Source organism: Micropterus salmoides, unplaced genomic scaffold (assembly GCF_014851395.1).
Source record: "Micropterus salmoides isolate LMB-PRFRI ecotype aquatic unplaced genomic scaffold, ASM1485139v1 Ms_hic_scaffold_8, whole genome shotgun sequence".
Lineage (NCBI taxonomy): Eukaryota > Metazoa > Chordata > Actinopteri > Centrarchiformes > Centrarchidae > Micropterus > Micropterus salmoides.
The window spans coordinates 12,315,909-12,333,669 of record NW_024044570.1 but is presented as its reverse complement, the minus strand read 5'-3'; the positions used below and the strand labels follow the sequence as shown (position 1 = coordinate 12,333,669).

Below are 17,761 nucleotides of genomic sequence, written 5' to 3'. Positions count from 1 at the left end.
ATTTAAGTAAAATGGAAAAAGGATAAAGGAGCATAAAATGGAAATAGGGAAGTTACATGCGAAACTCAAAACTCTACTTAAGAACAGTCCTTGAGTAAATGTACTCCTATACCCTCCGTCTCCATCTTTTGCAGATACTGTTGGATGTAGACATATGGGACATTACTGGCAGGTTTGTAACAAGATCAACGCAGACATTATTTAGGATGTACAATTTGGAAATCATGTATACAAAATTTGAGATAAAATATTCAAATATAATTGAAATATTTAAGACAGCCAATATTTAAATGACACATTAACCCTTCATTCATAATTACTTGATAAGCCTACTATATTATTTAGAATTACAAAATTACCAACAGTAATCATCACTGGGTGACAACAAATTAATGAGTAAATGTTAACTTCTGACAAGATAGATTTGAGGTAAATTAATAAAAGAATAAGAGTTGGAGTTATTGATGGGAAAACCATTTGTGTTTGTCATCTCATCATAATTCAAGGCCTATATTTGTCCAGGAAATGCAGACTTTACTGATGTAAACAATAAATCATTTACGGCGCCAGAGAAGATAAAGAACTTAGATTGTGTTGTGTCTATGCATCAAAAGACGCTATAAATCAATCTGACAATTGTGTGATTCATTTAGATTATGCATTTTTTAAAAACATTAAATGTGTATAACAAAAACTCAGTTTAGACAATAACATTTTATATAGCCATTCTGATTGATGTGCTTCAACTGATTTCTTTACAAAAAGGTGCAGGATCGGCTTCAGCACTCATCACCTCCTCCGGTTTCTGGTGCTGTTGTAGGAGACAGAAATTCCAATTAACATTGTTCAAGTATTTTTAAGTTCTGTAGATGTCAGATTATGTGTAACGTTGATATGCGATGCTGCCATTGAGAATTTACCTGTAGTCTGCAGAAGCTTCCAGTCCGCCTGGAGTATGTGTCTCAGCCTCTCCAGTGCCGCCACATCTTCTGGTAGAGGAGCACGTAGCTGCCCCAGCGGGGGGGCAGCGTCCCCGAGGAGAGAGGAGGCTGTGGGGCCAACACATGCCTTCTCACCTTCCTGAAATCACAAAATTACTGACCACTAAAGTAGAACACGCTGACATTTAAACCTCCCCAAAAATGATGCCAAAGATGAACACTTTTCGCTTTTATTGAACTTGCCCCAGCCTTCTTACCTGCATGAGTACCAGTGTGTGTCCTTGTGCCAGGCCCTGCAGCAGGCCTGTTAGTTGTTGCCACACTCCGTCACACAACCCACTATCTGGTGTCCGAACTAACAGAACCAGACTTGGGTCATACTCGTATCCCAGAGGCAGGAGGAAGCCCAACACGGCCTGTGTGAACCCTGACACGTCACTGCAGCCCTTTGGAAAGACAAACAAATACGGTTGGGATGTTGTTATCTAACAAACACACACATCCCCTGCACATGAAACAACCATGCAAAAACATTAAAGCTGGGGTAGCATGATTTATTGATTGCTGCCAGGATGTGAATAGAATTTCAAGAAATAGAACAAAAAATGCTTATGAAATAAATTGCCTACCAGCTTTAAAAAAAAAACTTATTTAGACATGATCTTGATATGAGAACTTAGCGGTAATATGATCATAAAGAAAGATAATAAAATAGTAAATGAATACCTGCACACTGAAAATATGAATAGACAAATCTTAATTGTAGTTTCTACTATTGTAACACAAAGTACCTTCTTCAGACACACAGGAATGTAATATTTGCTTTTCTGTTCCTCTGACTGCTTGTTGCTGAACTGCACCAGGAGTGTTTTGCTAAAGATGGAAAGATGGATTTCTGTCATTATATTGTTCAGTGTTGGGGACAAAATGTCTAATTCAGGGAGCACAAACGATAATCACCCGTCCTCTGTTCCGTGACTCGGGACCACCGCATCTCCAACACACACAACCAAAACCCTGCATAAGAATAAAGCCATATCACATCCGACAAAACTCTTGACAATGCATTTGAATAAACTTCACTCGTAAGTTCTCTGTTGGTTTACTCGCATTCAGTGAAGTCAGCTTGTTGTTTAAAGGGAACTTGTCTTTTACAATTTCATATCATCATCATTAATCTGTAATTGTTTGGACACTGTAAACATTTCTCTTCACTTCTGAGGGACATTTATCATTTATGATGCAGTTAGGTGCTAAAACTGTATCTATAACAGAAATCTCTTTATTTGGTTGCTGCACAACTGACAAAAACAATCAACCAAACAACACTGTTTAAAAATAGTTCCACGTTTTAGGAAAGACCCAGCCCTGCACATAAACCACAAATTGACATTTTTATACAACACGCTAATTACCTCACACACCACTTTTCTATGTCAGTAATATTAAAAACACACAGTCAGTGTACATATGGATTACATCCACATTGCTATACCGGTCGCTGGGAGCAGCTGCAGCATGCTGGACAACACAAGTCATCGCCATGGAGACGTCACGGACCAGCGCCAAGCCACTGCAGACCTGAGAGCCGGTAATTAAATGTAATAAAAAAATCAGCTTGCAGCTCGTGGAGGCAGGTCAGCAAAGCACAAACTGTATTTACAAGCAGATCACATCAGAGCACATGGAAAGATGAGACGCAAATAATATCCTGACTGTACCTCATTCTTCTCCATTTTCTCTAAGAGGGCAATAAGACTGGAGAGGGTTGTGAGAGCATCGCGGTCATCCGTATCTTTGAGGAAATTCTCCCTTATTGTGACAAAAAACAACACATTTTTGTATAATGTTTTAGATGAAATCATGATTATATGTATTCTGTTGAAAATCTAATCCTCCAATGATAAACTCCTCCTGTGTCAATAATAAGAAATCCATTATTATGAATAATGTTAATTGAGATGAACCATCACCAAACACAGCTCCATACTTAAGTCTGCTGACTATGACAGCGTCAGGACCCTCTGATGAGCTGAAGCGTGAACATCCGTCTGGGCAAGCCACACCATCAGGGAGGACCAAAGCAGTGCGGATAGGAGGAGTGACTCTTTTTGGAGGCTCTGGCCACAGCTTTTCCTCTACGCTTTTCTCCTCTTCTCCTTTCTCTAACTTTTCTTCTTCTTCTGCTAATTTAATGCGCTTTGTGCTGATATCAGAGGTGGGTAGTTCAGCTGGAGAAAGGAGTATTGAAATATTTTACAAGGCAGAGAATGTCAAATTAACGTGATTAGGGTTAGGGTTAGGGGGTTAATCATGAAGTACTGCTAGCCATCTCTCTTGTTTTCTAAAGGCTAATTAAAAGGGGGAATTTTAAATGTAAATTGTTCACATCAATGTCTGTTTACAGGTCTCGCGGAGAATACATATGTTAAAAAAGTTGGATAAAGCTTTTTGCCATCGTTTGGTCTGAATACTACAATTTTGAAAATAGAAAGAAAAAAAACTTCCATTGTGAAAAGAAAGAAGTGAGGTTACCAGACCTCTGCAGCCCGCTCCTCATCACTTCTTTAGCCTACCGGCTCAAGACTACATTAGCCACTACTAGCATTAAACACCCAAATCTCAGACTGTCAATGGCAGAGTTATATTGTGGGTACCAGGTTTTGACAAGAATGTGTGTGATAAAACCCACATCATCTCTGATTCTTCTGCAACAATTCTGGCCCTTGTCCGACCATGTTAAAGGAGTGCATTGCTAAATCGGTGGAATTCTCTTTTCCGCAATAGCTCAAAATGGATGTTATACCTGCATGTTTGAGGCAGGACCAGTACCGCCTATGAGCTGACCGGACACAGTGAAGGGACTCAAGTGCACTGAAAAGAAAAAAATAAAGTCACTACAGTTATAAAACACACACACACACACACACACACACACACACACACACACACACACAAACACTTGCTTGACTATTTGCTTTGACCTTTTACAGGGACCATTGAGGTTTGCAGGTCGAGGCGCAGAATCTCCAAGCAAGGTCTGCACTGTTTGACACACAGACTGTGCGAGAGAAGTCAGGTTGTATCCTCCCTGGAAAACATTCACACAAAACCTTTTACAACCAAATGTTCTTACAACATGATGGTATCAGTATAGTATAGATTAGACACCTGTGTCATTCTTAAAGCACTTCATGATGGTGAATCCAGGAGGACAGGTGTTTTGAAGAAATTATTGAGATTGATTCATATGTTTGTGTTGAAGTTAAGTATATGTTGTGTGGCCTGACCTCCAGCACAGCACACAGTTTCCCTCCTGCGAGGTTCATCAGGAGGTGAGTGAGGTGGGCAAAAATGTCTGGGCTGGCACACATTTCACCCTGAAAATATAAGACCATGTAGTCCAGTCCAACACAATGTTTAACTGTAATCTCAATAACAAATATATAAGTACATTTATAAACTTGATAACGTAGAATTTATGGCGAGCAGTTATATTGAATTGCAATAGATTGTACAACAGTACCTAATAAAGTGTAACTGTAAGTTCAGCATACACAAAAATAGATATAAACTAAAATCTGCAGAAATACTGCAATTGCATTTCAAGCTTTATTATGGTCATTTATATTCAGTACCTCAGGGTCGCCGATGGCTGAGTCAAAGCCTGCACACACCAGGACCAAGTCTGGACAAAACTATGACAAAGAAAACACACGCTCAAATTAATAATCTCCAACACATCACTATCTGATGGCAAAATATACATTTTCCAAAATGGCTAACCTCATATGCGACTGGCAGAAGGACGTGACAGAAGACTGAAAGATAGTCGCTGTTCTTCATTCCTACCTGAAATAATACAATGGGACCTCATAAATAAACACACTCTTATACACAACACTCGTGCATGCAACCATCAAAGCAAATTTGAGATTGACGCTAAAAGGTTTAGTTCATTAACAATCAGTTGATTGATAATTAATCAGTAACAAATTTGATATTCAATGATGGATTTAACATTTTACATCATAAGGGCAAAAAATACAGGAACTTTCTTTGGTTTCATAATTTGATGAAAACAAACAAAATGAACTTTGTTTGTTTTGACATTTTTTCTTTGTTGTAGTATGTTTAGGAAAGACCATTTATGTACATTGTCAAACCAAAAAAGTCCATAACGTTTTGACTTTATTTCCTATTCTTTCAATCAATAGAAAAGTAGAGTCTAGGATAAAATTTTTACAAAGTAGACCTAAAAAATTAAATTAAGGATTTCTAATAACCTTGGATTAACAACATACCTGTGGTCACTAACCTTATTCCATGGTACATTTATATTGAATCCTGCCCCATTCTCTTTGCCAACACTGTTGTAGTCTGATTCTTTAAGTTGAGGCCAGAATTTCTGATGTTCATAGCGGTGCCATGAGAAGTAGAGCACGCTGAGGGGGGTATAATGAATTACATTTATAGTATGTAGAACTTAATATGCCAACATCCACATGTCAAATTCAGTATCCTCCTGATAGGAAAGACTCACCTTGGATCATCTTCAAAGCAGTACTGCACCCCTTGACCATGATGTACATCCCAGTCAACTATCAACACCCTGAAAATACATAAACACATAAATAAATATTTGGTAACAAAATACAAAAAATAAACAAAATAATCTAAAATCATTTTACCTTTTAACCCCATATTTTTGCTTGGCATATTGAGCTGCTATGGCCACATTATTGAACACACAGAATCCACTGGCAGCACTGCGCATACTGTGGTGTCCTGGTGGTCTGTCAACAATGACAAACAAGTGATATGCAGGTCATGATTTTATCCAGTAATTCATAAACTATTTAGCCAATACAGAGAAAACAGTGACATCTTACAGCTTCTTAATTAGACTGACAAGCACATAAAACGCTTAGTATGTGGTTTATTACCATAAAGAGGATAAAAAGAAGCCAATTTCAGACTTTTAAGCCCAGTTTATTGCTCTGTTTCATTTCCATAACAATTTCCTTAACTTTTCTTAATAATTAACTTTGTGTTTGTCCTCACTGCACTGTCCCTGTAATAAATAAATAAATAAATAAATAAACTAGCAGAAAAAACAGAAAAATTGTAAAGATTACTTTCAATATGAATTATTTCTAGTTTGCATATAATACTTTCACTGGTTGCTGTTAAAACTTCATCCCCTATTACAAGATTTGTTGTTGATTACTTATTTTATATTGTTTGACCTGAAGTTTCTATTTCCAGGTTTCTATTGTATTTGGTGGATCTTGACACACATTGTTCATCTCATTTACTGCATGTATTTTATTAATTGCTGAAGGAGTTACTCTCTCTCTCTCTCTCTCTCTCTCTCTCTGATGTGACTGTTTTGAATGATTGGGGTCGTGTTGACAGCGTGCCGGAGTTTGCTAGCTTTACATGATGAATTAGTAAAACACTTACTAGAATATCAAAAGTTATGATCAAATAATAACATGCCTATCAATTTATCAATAAACACACTCACTACACCCACTAAATCAAAAAGCAATCGTGCTGACAAAGAAGAGAATCATACAGGCTCACTGTAGCATCACAGTACATATCAGGACTGCTGTGTTTAACTGGTTACCAGCCTCACCTGACCAGGGCCATGCCATTCCTCACCTTCCCGGTCATAACACTGTCCACTAGTTGCAGTGTGGCCCCTGCAGCCAGCTTGGCACAGTGATAGATGTTCTAGAACAGTAAATGTGAAAGAGGAATGGTTAACCAGGAGGGAAGCTGAGAATCGTCCCTCTTACCACCACTGAATGAACAAACGCGAGATATGGATAAATGACAACAGCTGCATCTCAAGTAAGAAGTGTAGGACTAACTGGGTGGAAGTAGACGTCACCATATTGCTGGGTGAACTCCTTCAGGTCCTCCAGAGTCATATGGGGAGTCTTCTTCACTGCCTCCAAGTACTCCTCACTGTTGAAAGCATCAAAGTACTTTTCGCTGAGTGACTTTGGGCATTTATTGCAGCCTACTGGGGAGGTAGAAAAGTTAACTGAACCAGTTGGTCAACATCAGGACTGACCTGTGAACCAGCAGAATGTCTGTCTCTGTCGCCTCGCGGACAGGAACAGTGACACAGCGATCAGCTAGGCCGTTCTTGACCAAAGCATCATGACTCACTATCAGACGCTCGGGTACCTCGATCTTACATGCAGGGCTGGAGAGGGAAAAATGCAGCTGAATTTGAATTATGTGTTGAGTTAAGCTTAAGGCTTTGATCTGTATCGTCATTCAGCACAACTAAATTTGTTGGATCATTTGAAATCAGTTTTTCAAACTTAAATTCATTAGTAGTTTTAGTAATTTTATTTTTTTTCCACTTTTGGCGGACAAACACCCTAAGTAGATAATGCACAACAGAGGTGAAAATTAAGTCAAAAAGCAGTGGACCTTTCCCTAACATATGTAACATAATGAAATGTAATGACAATATCTTTTTTAAAATCACTTTTAATTCAAGTGAAAAACACTTTTACATCTAATGTATAATGATCACTTAGTCAGCCGAGCCAAGTACAGCACATATTCACACCTGTAATAATTGTCTTTCACCAAATTAAAAAGTGATCTTATGGTAGACGTTTACCGAGAAAAAGCCTTGAATTTGTTGAAATAAAGAATTAAGTGTGTTGCTAAGTGTTATGGCACAAGCACAAACAAAAGAATAGTAAAGGTCTGCCCAAAACTAAACTATACCGATGTATATGTAAAAAACAATAACAAAAAAACACAACAGGGCTAGCTTGGCGCTGACACTGAGGGTGCTCCTTAATAATCGACCGGGCTAGTTACAACAAACAGCAACTTAAGTTCCTACCACTAACAGTAACAACAATTTAACAGTACTAACTCCACAGAATACCTTGAATTGAGTACATGAATCCCCATCAATGACATTTGAAGGATGCATCTACTCGTTTAAAACCATTTTAAAAAAATAGGTAACCACTGATATAGAACTTACGCTACAGGTAAGTAGTAACGTTGACGTAAATAAGCTGCTGTTACCTGAGGTTACGGTAACTTTAATGCAACGTTACGTTTCTTGTACTAACTTATCAATGTTTGAGCATAGAGTAATTAAACAGGTTATAGCCTATCTAGCTCCAATTAACGTTAACGTCCGCCAGCCTTCAGACACCCGTGGTAACGTTAGATGTTCAAGGAAGTTATTAATTCTGGCTTATTTGATTATGTTAGCTAATGCTATGCACCGAAATGTGTGGTTACCCCGGCATGTACTTACTCAACCCAGAGTAGCTTGTATTTGGTCATTTCTTCGTCATAAATCAATGCTGTTCCCATCTTCATTGTTTCTTAGACCAGTGAGTGAAGTTAGATCGATGCTGATACTGACCACGTGTAACGCCGTCTTATGTCCGTCATGAAACAGGCTCTGTACATAAAAAACAAAAACAACAAAAAACGACTGTACATTATTGATGATTTACAATTATTACAGTTATTACTCGTTTAATAAAACGACATTATAATTATGTTTACATTGCGTGCTCCGTTTTCTAAATAGACTTCTACTACTGAAGTAGGCCTATCACTTGCCATATAGCCAATGACTGTACAGTTTCTACTTCCAAATAAAAGTTGCCAAAGGGTTTGATCCTCCTGCCAAAAGTCCTGGGGAACAGTTTTTTTCGGAAACGGTGGTGAGTCAAACACCCTGTTGTGTACACAAGTTTCCTGCCTTTTTTAACAACGTAGTTTACAAACTTGTCGCAGCTGATTGGTTAACACCTGTGACACGCCCACCAAACGGGAGAAAACATAACGCTAAGCCCGTTGCGGAACGTTGCAAGGAAATATGTCGTTCAGTCCGAAAACGTTGCAAAACGTTTTGAGATTGAACTCGCCCCTGTAGTCTTTAGTAACAGAAATATGGACTGAAAGCAAGTTCTGTAAAGAATGTCACTAATATTAGGCTTCTTATTTATTCTTTGAAATAAAAGGATTTATTATTGTTTTATATTTATGGAAAAAAGAAACAGAAACAGCTTTGTTTTGGATAGAAGTGGTAGTCATAAATGCATAAAAAGACCAAAGGACAATATTTTTATATTAAAAATTAAGATGTTTTTGTCTTGATGCTTTTAAGTATTATCTGACATTTTGTGTGCTGGACTGCGCTGCACATATAATTAAGAGCTGTTGGTTTTTGTTCCTCTTAATTCCAACCAGAGTTTTCACATAGGCATATTTATAGCCATATGTACTATGTACTGCATTTAAAAAAAATTAGAAGACACATGTGAGTTTAACATGATCCTCATTTTAATAGAAAAACAACACAAATCAATAAACAACTCAGCGTATATTACTCGTACAAAATATAGAAACAGATCAGATAACATGAGAACATTTGGTCTAGCGAGACTCTATTTCTGGGGTCAACAATCTTTTAGGAAGTGGTGGCATCTTTCCTGTGGGAAATATCTGGATTGAAGCAGGGAATCATGTCTATGACCTCATGAATGTTCATTTTATGAAGATTCAGTCCCCAACAACACTGCTGAGAAACAAATCACATACAATGCTCTTTTATTGTCAACAAACAATATGGCTTGATGTCCTTGTTCTTTGGTGTGAATTTAGATTTCACTGAATTAACAATTATCTTTTTTGGTATTGAGCCATGATTCATGTGGCCTCTCACTCCTCAGCAACCATCCCACCCACTTCTACCGCCCTCTCCTCTTCTCCCGTCTCTGTCCTATCTGCAGTTTCCTCTTGTGTTTTTGTGGGATAAACTGAGCTCCTTTCCTCTTTCTCTTCCTCTCCTTCATCCTTCTTTCTCTTATTTTCCCCCCTTCGCTCTCCTCCTCTCCTGAACAACATGAGAAGAGCTCTTCTGCATCTCTTCCTGAATGTCGGGTCACAGGCAGCATACAGGAGAGGGTTAAGGCAGGAGTTGAGATAAGCTAAACAGGTGACATATGGGTGAGCAGCCAGTAAAAGCTGATCTAAAGAGCAGGAGTAATGGACAAAACCAAACTCCAGCAGCATGGAAACAGTCTTATTAACATGCAGAGGCAGCCAGCACAGGAAGAAAGCCAACACTAAAGTGACAATAACCCTGAGGAGTCTTCGCTGCCTCCTGCGGTCAGGACGAGGGCCCCGTCCAAAATGTCTGTTGAGGAGCTGGGCCAATGAGCAGTAGCAGACCAGCAAGATGATAAAAGGAAGCAGGAAGCCAATAACAGTTGATTTAAGACTCAAGGCGGCCGCCCACCACATCTCCACCCTCTCTCGATCTGTCTCCTCCAGCTCTACTCCAATCAGCATGGAGTAATCCATCTGACAAGAGAGAAAGACTGATCCAGAGTCAGTAGGATGAACTGGCTCTAGCTGCCAATCATCATCAGATTCATGGTCTAGCTCCACCTCCCTGACAGAGCGCAGCAGCAAACCAGGAAGTGCCAGCACCCCCGCCAGCACCCACACCCCTCCAAGTATCCACAAAGCCCTGCTGGGGCACCTCTGTGGGGCATGGTGGCTGGAGTGCCGGCGTCCTGTCAGAACCCAGTACCGCTCCACACTGAGCATGCTCAGACTGAACACGCTGGCATACATGTTGAGTGCAGTGAGGAAGCTGCTGATTTGGCAGAGGGGTTGCCCAAATGGCCAGTGGTAGCCCATCGCTGTGTAGACCGCCCACAGAGGGAGAGTCACAAGGAAGCAGAGGTCAGCTAACGCTAAGCTAGCTATTAGAGAGTCTGTCAGTGAGCGGGAGGGACGAGGGATGGAGGGAGGATAAGAGGAGGAGGTGGAGGAATGAGAGGAGGGTCTGCAGCTTTGTCCTGAGTTTTCCTTGTTCTTCTGAGGAAATGAGCCGTGGTTAAATCTACCAGCACTGTTAATGTTCTGCTGACTGGTTCTGAAGACGCCAGAGCAACAGAGCTTTCCAATTCCAGCTTTGTCTCCGGTCCTCGTTCCCCTCCCCTCAGCTCGGTCCAGGAAGGCCCACAGCACCAGACTGTTGCCGAGGCAACCAACCAGGAAGGCCAGCAGGTAGACGCATGGGATGATGGAGAAGGAGGGAGACCAGTCGCTGTAGTCACAGTAGAAGAGGGGAGGGGCAGAAGGAGAGGGGGAGGTGAGTAAGTCTGAATCTGACATCTGTGCAGCCGTCTCCTTAGTTTCTATAAAAAGTCATTTGTCACTGGTGCAGTTTGGTCAATACAACGTCTGGAAGCAAAAAGCCAAAACTCCAGCACTGGGATATCCAGCACTCGGACAATTGTTTTAGATATAGGATTCAGGGCCTTAATTCTGGTAGTAGATTGTCCTGTGTTCACTTCCACTTCTTCCTCAGTCTGTTGACTTGGATGGTCTGAAAATTAAAGTCGTTGAGATTCTTAAAGTTTTGCAACAGACACAAACACTGTAAATGCTATACATGCACAACTTGTTACAAGAAATCAAAGTTAAGCTACACACATCCTACTTAAGGAATTTAGTCCAGGATGTGTTTTTACTATCTGCCCAAGAATGTTGTAAACAAAGACATGCAAACAACAAAATGTCACCAGTGTACATAAATTGTGTGTTTTCATCCTCATACTGCATATGTTCTCTTGTGGATGGGTGTCTAATAAAGGACTAAACAAAAATCTAAGACTAAAACTGACTTTGCGACATTTCTTTTCAGTAATGCGATTAAAATACTTTTGTCAGACAAACAGAATCAACAGTGTGCACATCCAAGAACATTTTCATAGATTCTGGATCAAAAATACAGAAATAGGCAACATATTCTCTCACTCACTGCACTAATAAAGTAATACATTTAGCAGTGACTCTTTTTTATACATTATTATCTAAGAAATATTACGGGAGATAATAATGCAGCATGTGAATCATTTGTTTCTGCTTTTATGCTTTTACAAGGTTACTGTGCTGACACTGTTGTAATTCATACTGTAAATTTGTATTACAGTCTTTATCGCGCTGCATGTTTTGCATAGAAACACTCCATCCTAGCCATCCTAAATGAAGGCCTAGTCCTTAGAGGAATTATGATGAGTTTCACAAAAGAGACACTTACCTCAGGCAACTTCTTCAACTTGGATAAAATCCATTCCACGATGCTAATAATAGTGTGATGATTATTATGGGACAAAATTCAGCCACTGTCCTCTCATCTTATCTTGTCTCATTTCACTTTCTCTCTGTGACTTCTCCTCTTGCTCCTCAGTCTCTACATCTGAACTGTGCCAGCTGAGGAAGATGTGCCTTCCTCTTAAGTTAGAATAGATAGCAATGTCCCCTATGCACACACACATTTGTACACATACACACAACCTTTCTCTTGTTCTCAAACTAGACCACCCCAGCAGAGAGCTACGAGACCTGCAAACACCCCCCCCCCAACACAAACACACGTACCTCCCGAGAGACACAATGACACCACCCATCCTTCCCCCATGAGCACACACTAACCCGAGACACAAACAGATCCCCCCAATGCTCATATTTCCTTTGCACAAACACATTCAAATGCACAAACAGTACACAAACATGCGCAAACACATTGTTCGTTCTCTGTGTCTCACATATTCAAACACAGTGTATACAGGGGTGAAATGTAACAACCCTCACAGAAGACAAACTCACAGCCTTCACATTCAAAGTCGGACAACAATATTAGAATAGAATAGTGAATGTATGTTAGGCAGCCATCATGAATATATTCAAAAGGCCTTCAAACCTTCATTCTATATACATATACATGTATATATATATATATATATATATATATATATATATACACACACTTTCTGTAAAAAATACTGAGAGCTTTCAGATGAAAGTAGATATTAACCCAGAGTTTCAATTGTGCTCATGTGTTGCATTGTCTAAATACTGTTTCTGAGGCTTCTCTGCCACAGATTTCAGAGCAGTGTAGAGATCATTCTGTCTTATTCCAGGTAGGAAGAGGCATTTATTTGAACAAGTAACGAGATCAATAGAATCCAAGTAGGTAAGATGGGATGTGAACTGTTTGTCTCTTTAATTTTGTATTTAAATTTATTTAAATAAATCTGTATTAAATTTGTCTTTGGTGTCATCAGTTGGGGTTTGGGGTTAAATATAAAGTCCCTCGAGCATAATTTAGACCCTGGTCCCTGCAGTGGAAACGCGGCTATAGGTACAACCCCCAGCAGCAATATACTCTATGAGATTAACTAATTTTAGGCACCTTTAGCCTAAAGGGGTATTTATTTTACTTGCACATTGTCTCCACTACCCTGCATAGATGCTTTCAGTCATTTTCATATGTGATACTGCAATTTGCAAATACAGGCAAAAATAGTAGTACGGCTAGCAGGGCTTCCATTAAAGTATTGTCTTCTTATCAGAGTAATTGTTATGATATGTGGACAAAATACGTGAACTATAATTCAACTTTCTAGCTTAATTACCTGTAACTTACTAACCAATCACAGCACTGTGATCCCAAACTGACTACTGTCAATTTCCCTGTAAATGGTCAGTTTAGGTTTAAGCGGTTAACTGTCTCGTAACACAGCGTTCACAGCAGCAGCTCCTTGCATGTCCATTGTGCAAGACAATCCCTTAAGAGATCATATTATGTTACTACGACTCAACGACTTGACCTTAAGAAATGGTAATAAAAGTTTTAGAGACATTTTGACTTTTATTTTAGTCATTTTTAAGTTTTATCTAAGCCTAGATATTGGATTGATTGATGGATGTATAGTTACTGTATGTCAACATGGAGTTACAGTGTAAACAGTGAAGATATTCCGATTGTAAACAGGAAGTGTTTGTTTCTACAGGGGTAGAGTTCGCGCTGCCATCAACCTGTTGTTATGGAAACTGATGTTACCAAAAACATTCCAGTCTTTTCACAACAACACACACACACACACACACACACACACACACACACACACACACACACACACACACACACACACACACACACCCAAAGTTTTACTTACTGAGAAGGAAAGAAAGGCAGAGTAAATACAATTGTTTCAATGAGAAGAAATCTGTAGACTGAGCCTCAGAAGGATGCACTACAGTGTAACAAAACAGGGACCAATAGAGTACATTGAGCTGTATGAAAGATGAGACTTCAAAGACTGACAATTTTCTGCAGACAGCTGGTATTGATAGCGTAGTAGTGGATGTAATTACAGTAACTACAATGACAGTGGTCTTTAAATCAATGCTCCACATCACCCCCCCGCCCCCTCAAACCACAGAGAACTCGGGTCCACATTTTCTGGAAATCTCTGCATGCAAAAATACTGTGTTCAAGAGCAGCCTTTGTTATTCTGGTACCAATATCAGGTATCAATTAAGACAGGTCAACAAGGCAACAAATAAATACTACAGGCTTTTAAATGTAAACTGAAATCTGAACTTGATCAACAGGCAGCGTTTGATACCACTGTTTGCTCAATATTCTGTACTGGCATTCAAGCTCCCTGATGATGTATCCTGATGTATGCGTATCCTAATAACTTTGGAAACCCCCTGATTTTTCCACTAATGCCACCATGAAGGTACCTACAGTCTCACACAGCTGCTAGCATATGTACACAGGACTCTCTGGAAAGCAGTATTGATATTCAGAGGAATGTCCTGGTGAAACAAAGTGAATTCAATGGCACTTGAAAAGAGACTCAGTGGTTCCTGGAGCTTAAAAACAACCTACTGTATCTTAATAAGCTTGAGCAGATTGACCAGGTAAAATACCAGCTACCATAAAGTTGTTGCTACTGTGGATATGTTTGGTTAAGCTTTTCCTAGGCCAAACCGACTGTTTTAAAACACTTTTACATGTCAAAGTATGCCGATACAGTAAACAGCTTGTGGCACAGATGGGGAAACTGTAACCTCTGTGTTCATCTGACATTAGTGCAATGAGGCTGTGTGAAATAACATATTAAATGACAGTAATGGCCTTAATATCCCCTTTTTCATAGCAGACATTTTGACTTACCTAGAAATCAAAAGGGGTTATTTATGGCTTACAGGAACACTTAAATGTAAATGGTATCACCTGTGCTCTTCCTTTTTTCTGCTGCTGGGAAAAAAGGCCAGCTGTGTGGGTGTGTATAGACTCTTTTTGATTGATATTTCCCCCAGTCTCCTGTTTGTTTTCAGTACATGGAGTTTGGTGACCTAAATTTAAACCTGAAAAGAATTACTCAAGAAACCTGTGTGGGTGTGCAGGACCTTTAAGATCTGTGAATCTTACTGTGCCTGTGATGGCCACTGGTGCTAGTGAATGGCTTTTCAAGCATGGAAATGGTTTGGTTAGTTGTAATGGGGAAAAAAGATAAGAATTTGCATGATATGCATAAGATGGTATGAAGCACAGAGGAGGCAAAGTCCACACAGTAGGACAACGCTTCAGAGGGATTAAATGCACTGTGGAGACATACTGCATGTTTCGTCATGATTGTCTACAGAACAGCTCAAGCTCTCATCTGTCTTCTTATCATTGTGATGGCAGGAGCAGAGGTGCAGGAAAACCTTGCACCTGAGTGTAAACAGTTCCTGTTCATGGGCACACTGCCTCGAGGGCTTGAGGACCAGCCTTTTAAAAAGATTTGCCAGTTCTACAAGGGCAACCCGCGGTATGTCACCTTGTATGACACTTTCAACCACATCCCGGTTTATTCTGCATACACCTTTAAGCGATCGGATGGCTCCAAGAAGGCTGATGCACCTTGGATGTACGAGCCACAAGTAGGGATGCGTTGTTGCTTTACTGTCTTTACCTCCCAGGATTTAGAAAAGCTTAATTTAAAATGTTTAGGATTTGAAAGAGTGGAGAAATCCAGACCGTCTAATTTGATAATCTATTCACTGTATAAATGTTTTGTTTTCAGTAATGACAATGTTTATCCTGACAGCTCTCCACAGTCTCTGGATCACGCGAGATGCAGCAGTTGCCTTCTGAAAATGTTCATAAAAGTTTTGAGGATGCTCAGGCTGTGCTTGAGGACTACTCTGACAGTGTAATCTTTGAACGTGGTCAGCTGAATCCAGATGAACACCAGGCCCACCCTGATGACAAAGCATCCACCTACACTCTGACAAATGTGGTCCCTCAGGTCAGAGAGTTCAACATCGGCCCTTGGAAAAACCACGAGCACACCATCCGCAGGCGGCTCAACAACTACTGCCGTGGCACCGCCTATGTGGTCACCGGGGTCACTAACTCGGGGCACACAATCCGCCGCAACAACATCAACCGCCTGGGCATCCCCACCTACTTCTGGTCGACTTACTGTTGCATTGATTTTGACCACAATGCACCATACTCAGAGCGCTCAAAGTTTCCTGCGTTTGCAGCTCACGGGCTCAATGACAGGGAAAATAATAAGGTTCAAGAGATGACGGTGCAGCAGCTGGAGGACTTCCTGAAGAGGGTAACTTTTGTCAGCAGCTCTTTTCAGGTCTTCTATGACAACTGTGTGCCTCCTAATAGTGCTAATAGGGCCCTGCACCTGCCTTAAAAAAAAATGGATATGGTCCTTCACATTTAGTATAGATTTATATTCTCACACCAGTGTCAATAACATTGAATATTTAGTAGCTGATTAGAATTTTTTTTATTAATTTAATAATCATTTTAACTGATATATTCAACATTTTGCAGTGTCCAAATTTAATTTTCATTATCCAATTTAGTTTTGCATCCAATTGCTCCATGGCAGCTTGTTTGCTCATTAAAATCCCTTTTACATTTAATAAAAGTATATGATTATACAACCATCTTTGTCCTAGACCTAAGAGTCAGTCAGGCCACTACGACCCTGATTTTCATTATAACTGGGACTGATGCTTAATTATTTTACCCAGTATTTACTTTGTAGTTCAACAGTAGAACAAAATAATCTCAGTTGCACTAATTATCTTTTCTAAGCTCCATTTGCTGAAAAGATCTGAAGATGTGGTTGAAAGCTCTGAAAAGCTATTAAGTGGACCTCTGATCTTAGATTTTGTTACATAGTATCCCCAAAGGTCAAGATTGATCCTCCATGTTAACATCTGTCAGGGTAAAAAGCAAAACAAAAAAAAACCCTTTGTAACTGAAGTTTTTGCTTTTGTTTTGTTTGCATAAACACAATATGAAAAGCCTATAGCCTACACATGGTTGTAGTCCTCTTTCACTTTATCTCATGTTAACTTATCCTCTTTATGAATGCGGACACCTTCCTCTGTGGCCTTTTGTTCAGCAGACAGATTAGACCAACAGTTTTAACTGTAACACTACTGTACACTTCCCTTATGAAAAGCCACAAACATATCCAGGACAAACGGAGCCAATTTGTGAGCCACTGATGCTAAATTAAGTTTAAATAAAGTGGGATGTAAAAATAAAAATCATTATCTTTCTCCCAGTTTCTCTTTTTGTGACTCTTTTCATTACCACTATTAGTTTTATCAGCTTTGGTACAGCAGGTCATAGATGTGACAAACAGTAATAAACCATTAAAAATAAAAAATAAATAAATGTAAAAAAAAAAAAAAAGGTCGGTGAAATGATCCAAAACTACGAGGGCAGAAATAGCCCCTGGGCGAATATGATTAGTAGCCACATTTAGTTTGAGAGGGTAGCTGTATCCTGCCAGCTGGCATATACCACAGTGCCAGATGGTCAGCTCCACAGAGCCTATTTTGACCAGCAGAAGACTGATAAGAGCCCTAAATACATTTCATGTCCTTAATTGGAAGGACACTTAACTCTCATG

The 17,761-nt window shown here is 39.6% G+C and overlaps 3 protein-coding genes across 4 annotated transcripts; 1 reads left to right on the top strand and 2 right to left on the bottom strand.

Moving 5' to 3' along the window:
• Positions 1-641: 641 nt before the first annotated feature.
• On the bottom strand, positions 642-8,679 carry hdac10 (histone deacetylase 10). Of its 2 annotated transcripts, none has more exons than XM_038705954.1 (21): positions 8,568-8,679; positions 8,254-8,403; positions 7,030-7,164; positions 6,824-6,920; positions 6,586-6,683; positions 5,633-5,737; positions 5,485-5,553; positions 5,260-5,386; positions 4,728-4,793; positions 4,580-4,639; positions 4,232-4,321; positions 3,926-4,032; positions 3,748-3,815; positions 2,932-3,172; positions 2,663-2,753; positions 2,437-2,522; positions 1,902-1,958; positions 1,733-1,814; positions 1,199-1,387; positions 921-1,080; positions 642-811 (listed from the first exon to the last, which is right to left on the bottom strand). In XM_038705954.1, exons 2-21 carry the CDS (start codon positions 8,316-8,318, stop codon positions 780-782), a joined length of 2,025 nt encoding a protein of 674 aa, XP_038561882.1. In that variant the 5' UTR covers positions 8,319-8,403; positions 8,568-8,679; the 3' UTR covers positions 642-779. The 2 variants fall into 2 exon arrangements, with proteins under 2 accessions (XP_038561882.1, XP_038561880.1); XM_038705952.1 differs by having other exon boundaries at positions 8,511-8,654.
• A 289-nt stretch (positions 8,680-8,968) lies between these two features.
• aplnr2 (apelin receptor 2) lies at positions 8,969-12,303 on the bottom strand. The gene is made up of 2 exons (XM_038705955.1): positions 12,067-12,303; positions 8,969-11,352 (listed from the first exon to the last, which is right to left on the bottom strand). Exon 2 carries the CDS (start codon positions 11,136-11,138, stop codon positions 9,672-9,674), a length of 1,467 nt encoding a protein of 488 aa, XP_038561883.1. The 5' UTR covers positions 11,139-11,352; positions 12,067-12,303; the 3' UTR covers positions 8,969-9,671.
• A 3,114-nt stretch (positions 12,304-15,417) lies between these two features.
• On the top strand, positions 15,418-17,410 carry LOC119893656 (endonuclease domain-containing 1 protein-like). Its single transcript, XM_038705951.1, has 2 exons — positions 15,418-15,749; positions 15,917-17,410. Exons 1-2 carry the CDS (start codon positions 15,456-15,458, stop codon positions 16,520-16,522), a joined length of 900 nt encoding a protein of 299 aa, XP_038561879.1. The 5' UTR covers positions 15,418-15,455; the 3' UTR covers positions 16,523-17,410.
• Positions 17,411-17,761: the final 351 nt, after the last annotated feature.

Bases quoted from the DNA above. Each gene is read 5' to 3' on its own strand.
- hdac10 (XM_038705954.1), bottom strand. From the start codon at position 8,318: ATGAAGATGGGAACAGCATTGATTTATGACGAAGAAATGACCAAATAC. The intron at 1,959-2,436 runs GTATAGCAATGT...ATTCTTATGCAG, and splicing joins GCAGCTGCTCCCAGCGACCG to GGTTTTGGTTGTGTGTGTTG. The intron at 1,815-1,901 runs GTGATTATCGTT...TTCCATCTTTAG, and splicing joins AGTCACGGAACAGAGGACGG to CAAAACACTCCTGGTGCAGT.
- aplnr2 (XM_038705955.1), bottom strand. From the start codon at position 11,138: ATGTCAGATTCAGACTTACTCACCTCCCCCTCTCCTTCTGCCCCTCCC.
- LOC119893656 (XM_038705951.1), top strand. From the start codon at position 15,456: ATGATTGTCTACAGAACAGCTCAAGCTCTCATCTGTCTTCTTATCATT. The intron at 15,750-15,916 runs GTAGGGATGCGT...TTATCCTGACAG, and splicing joins CTTGGATGTACGAGCCACAA to CTCTCCACAGTCTCTGGATC.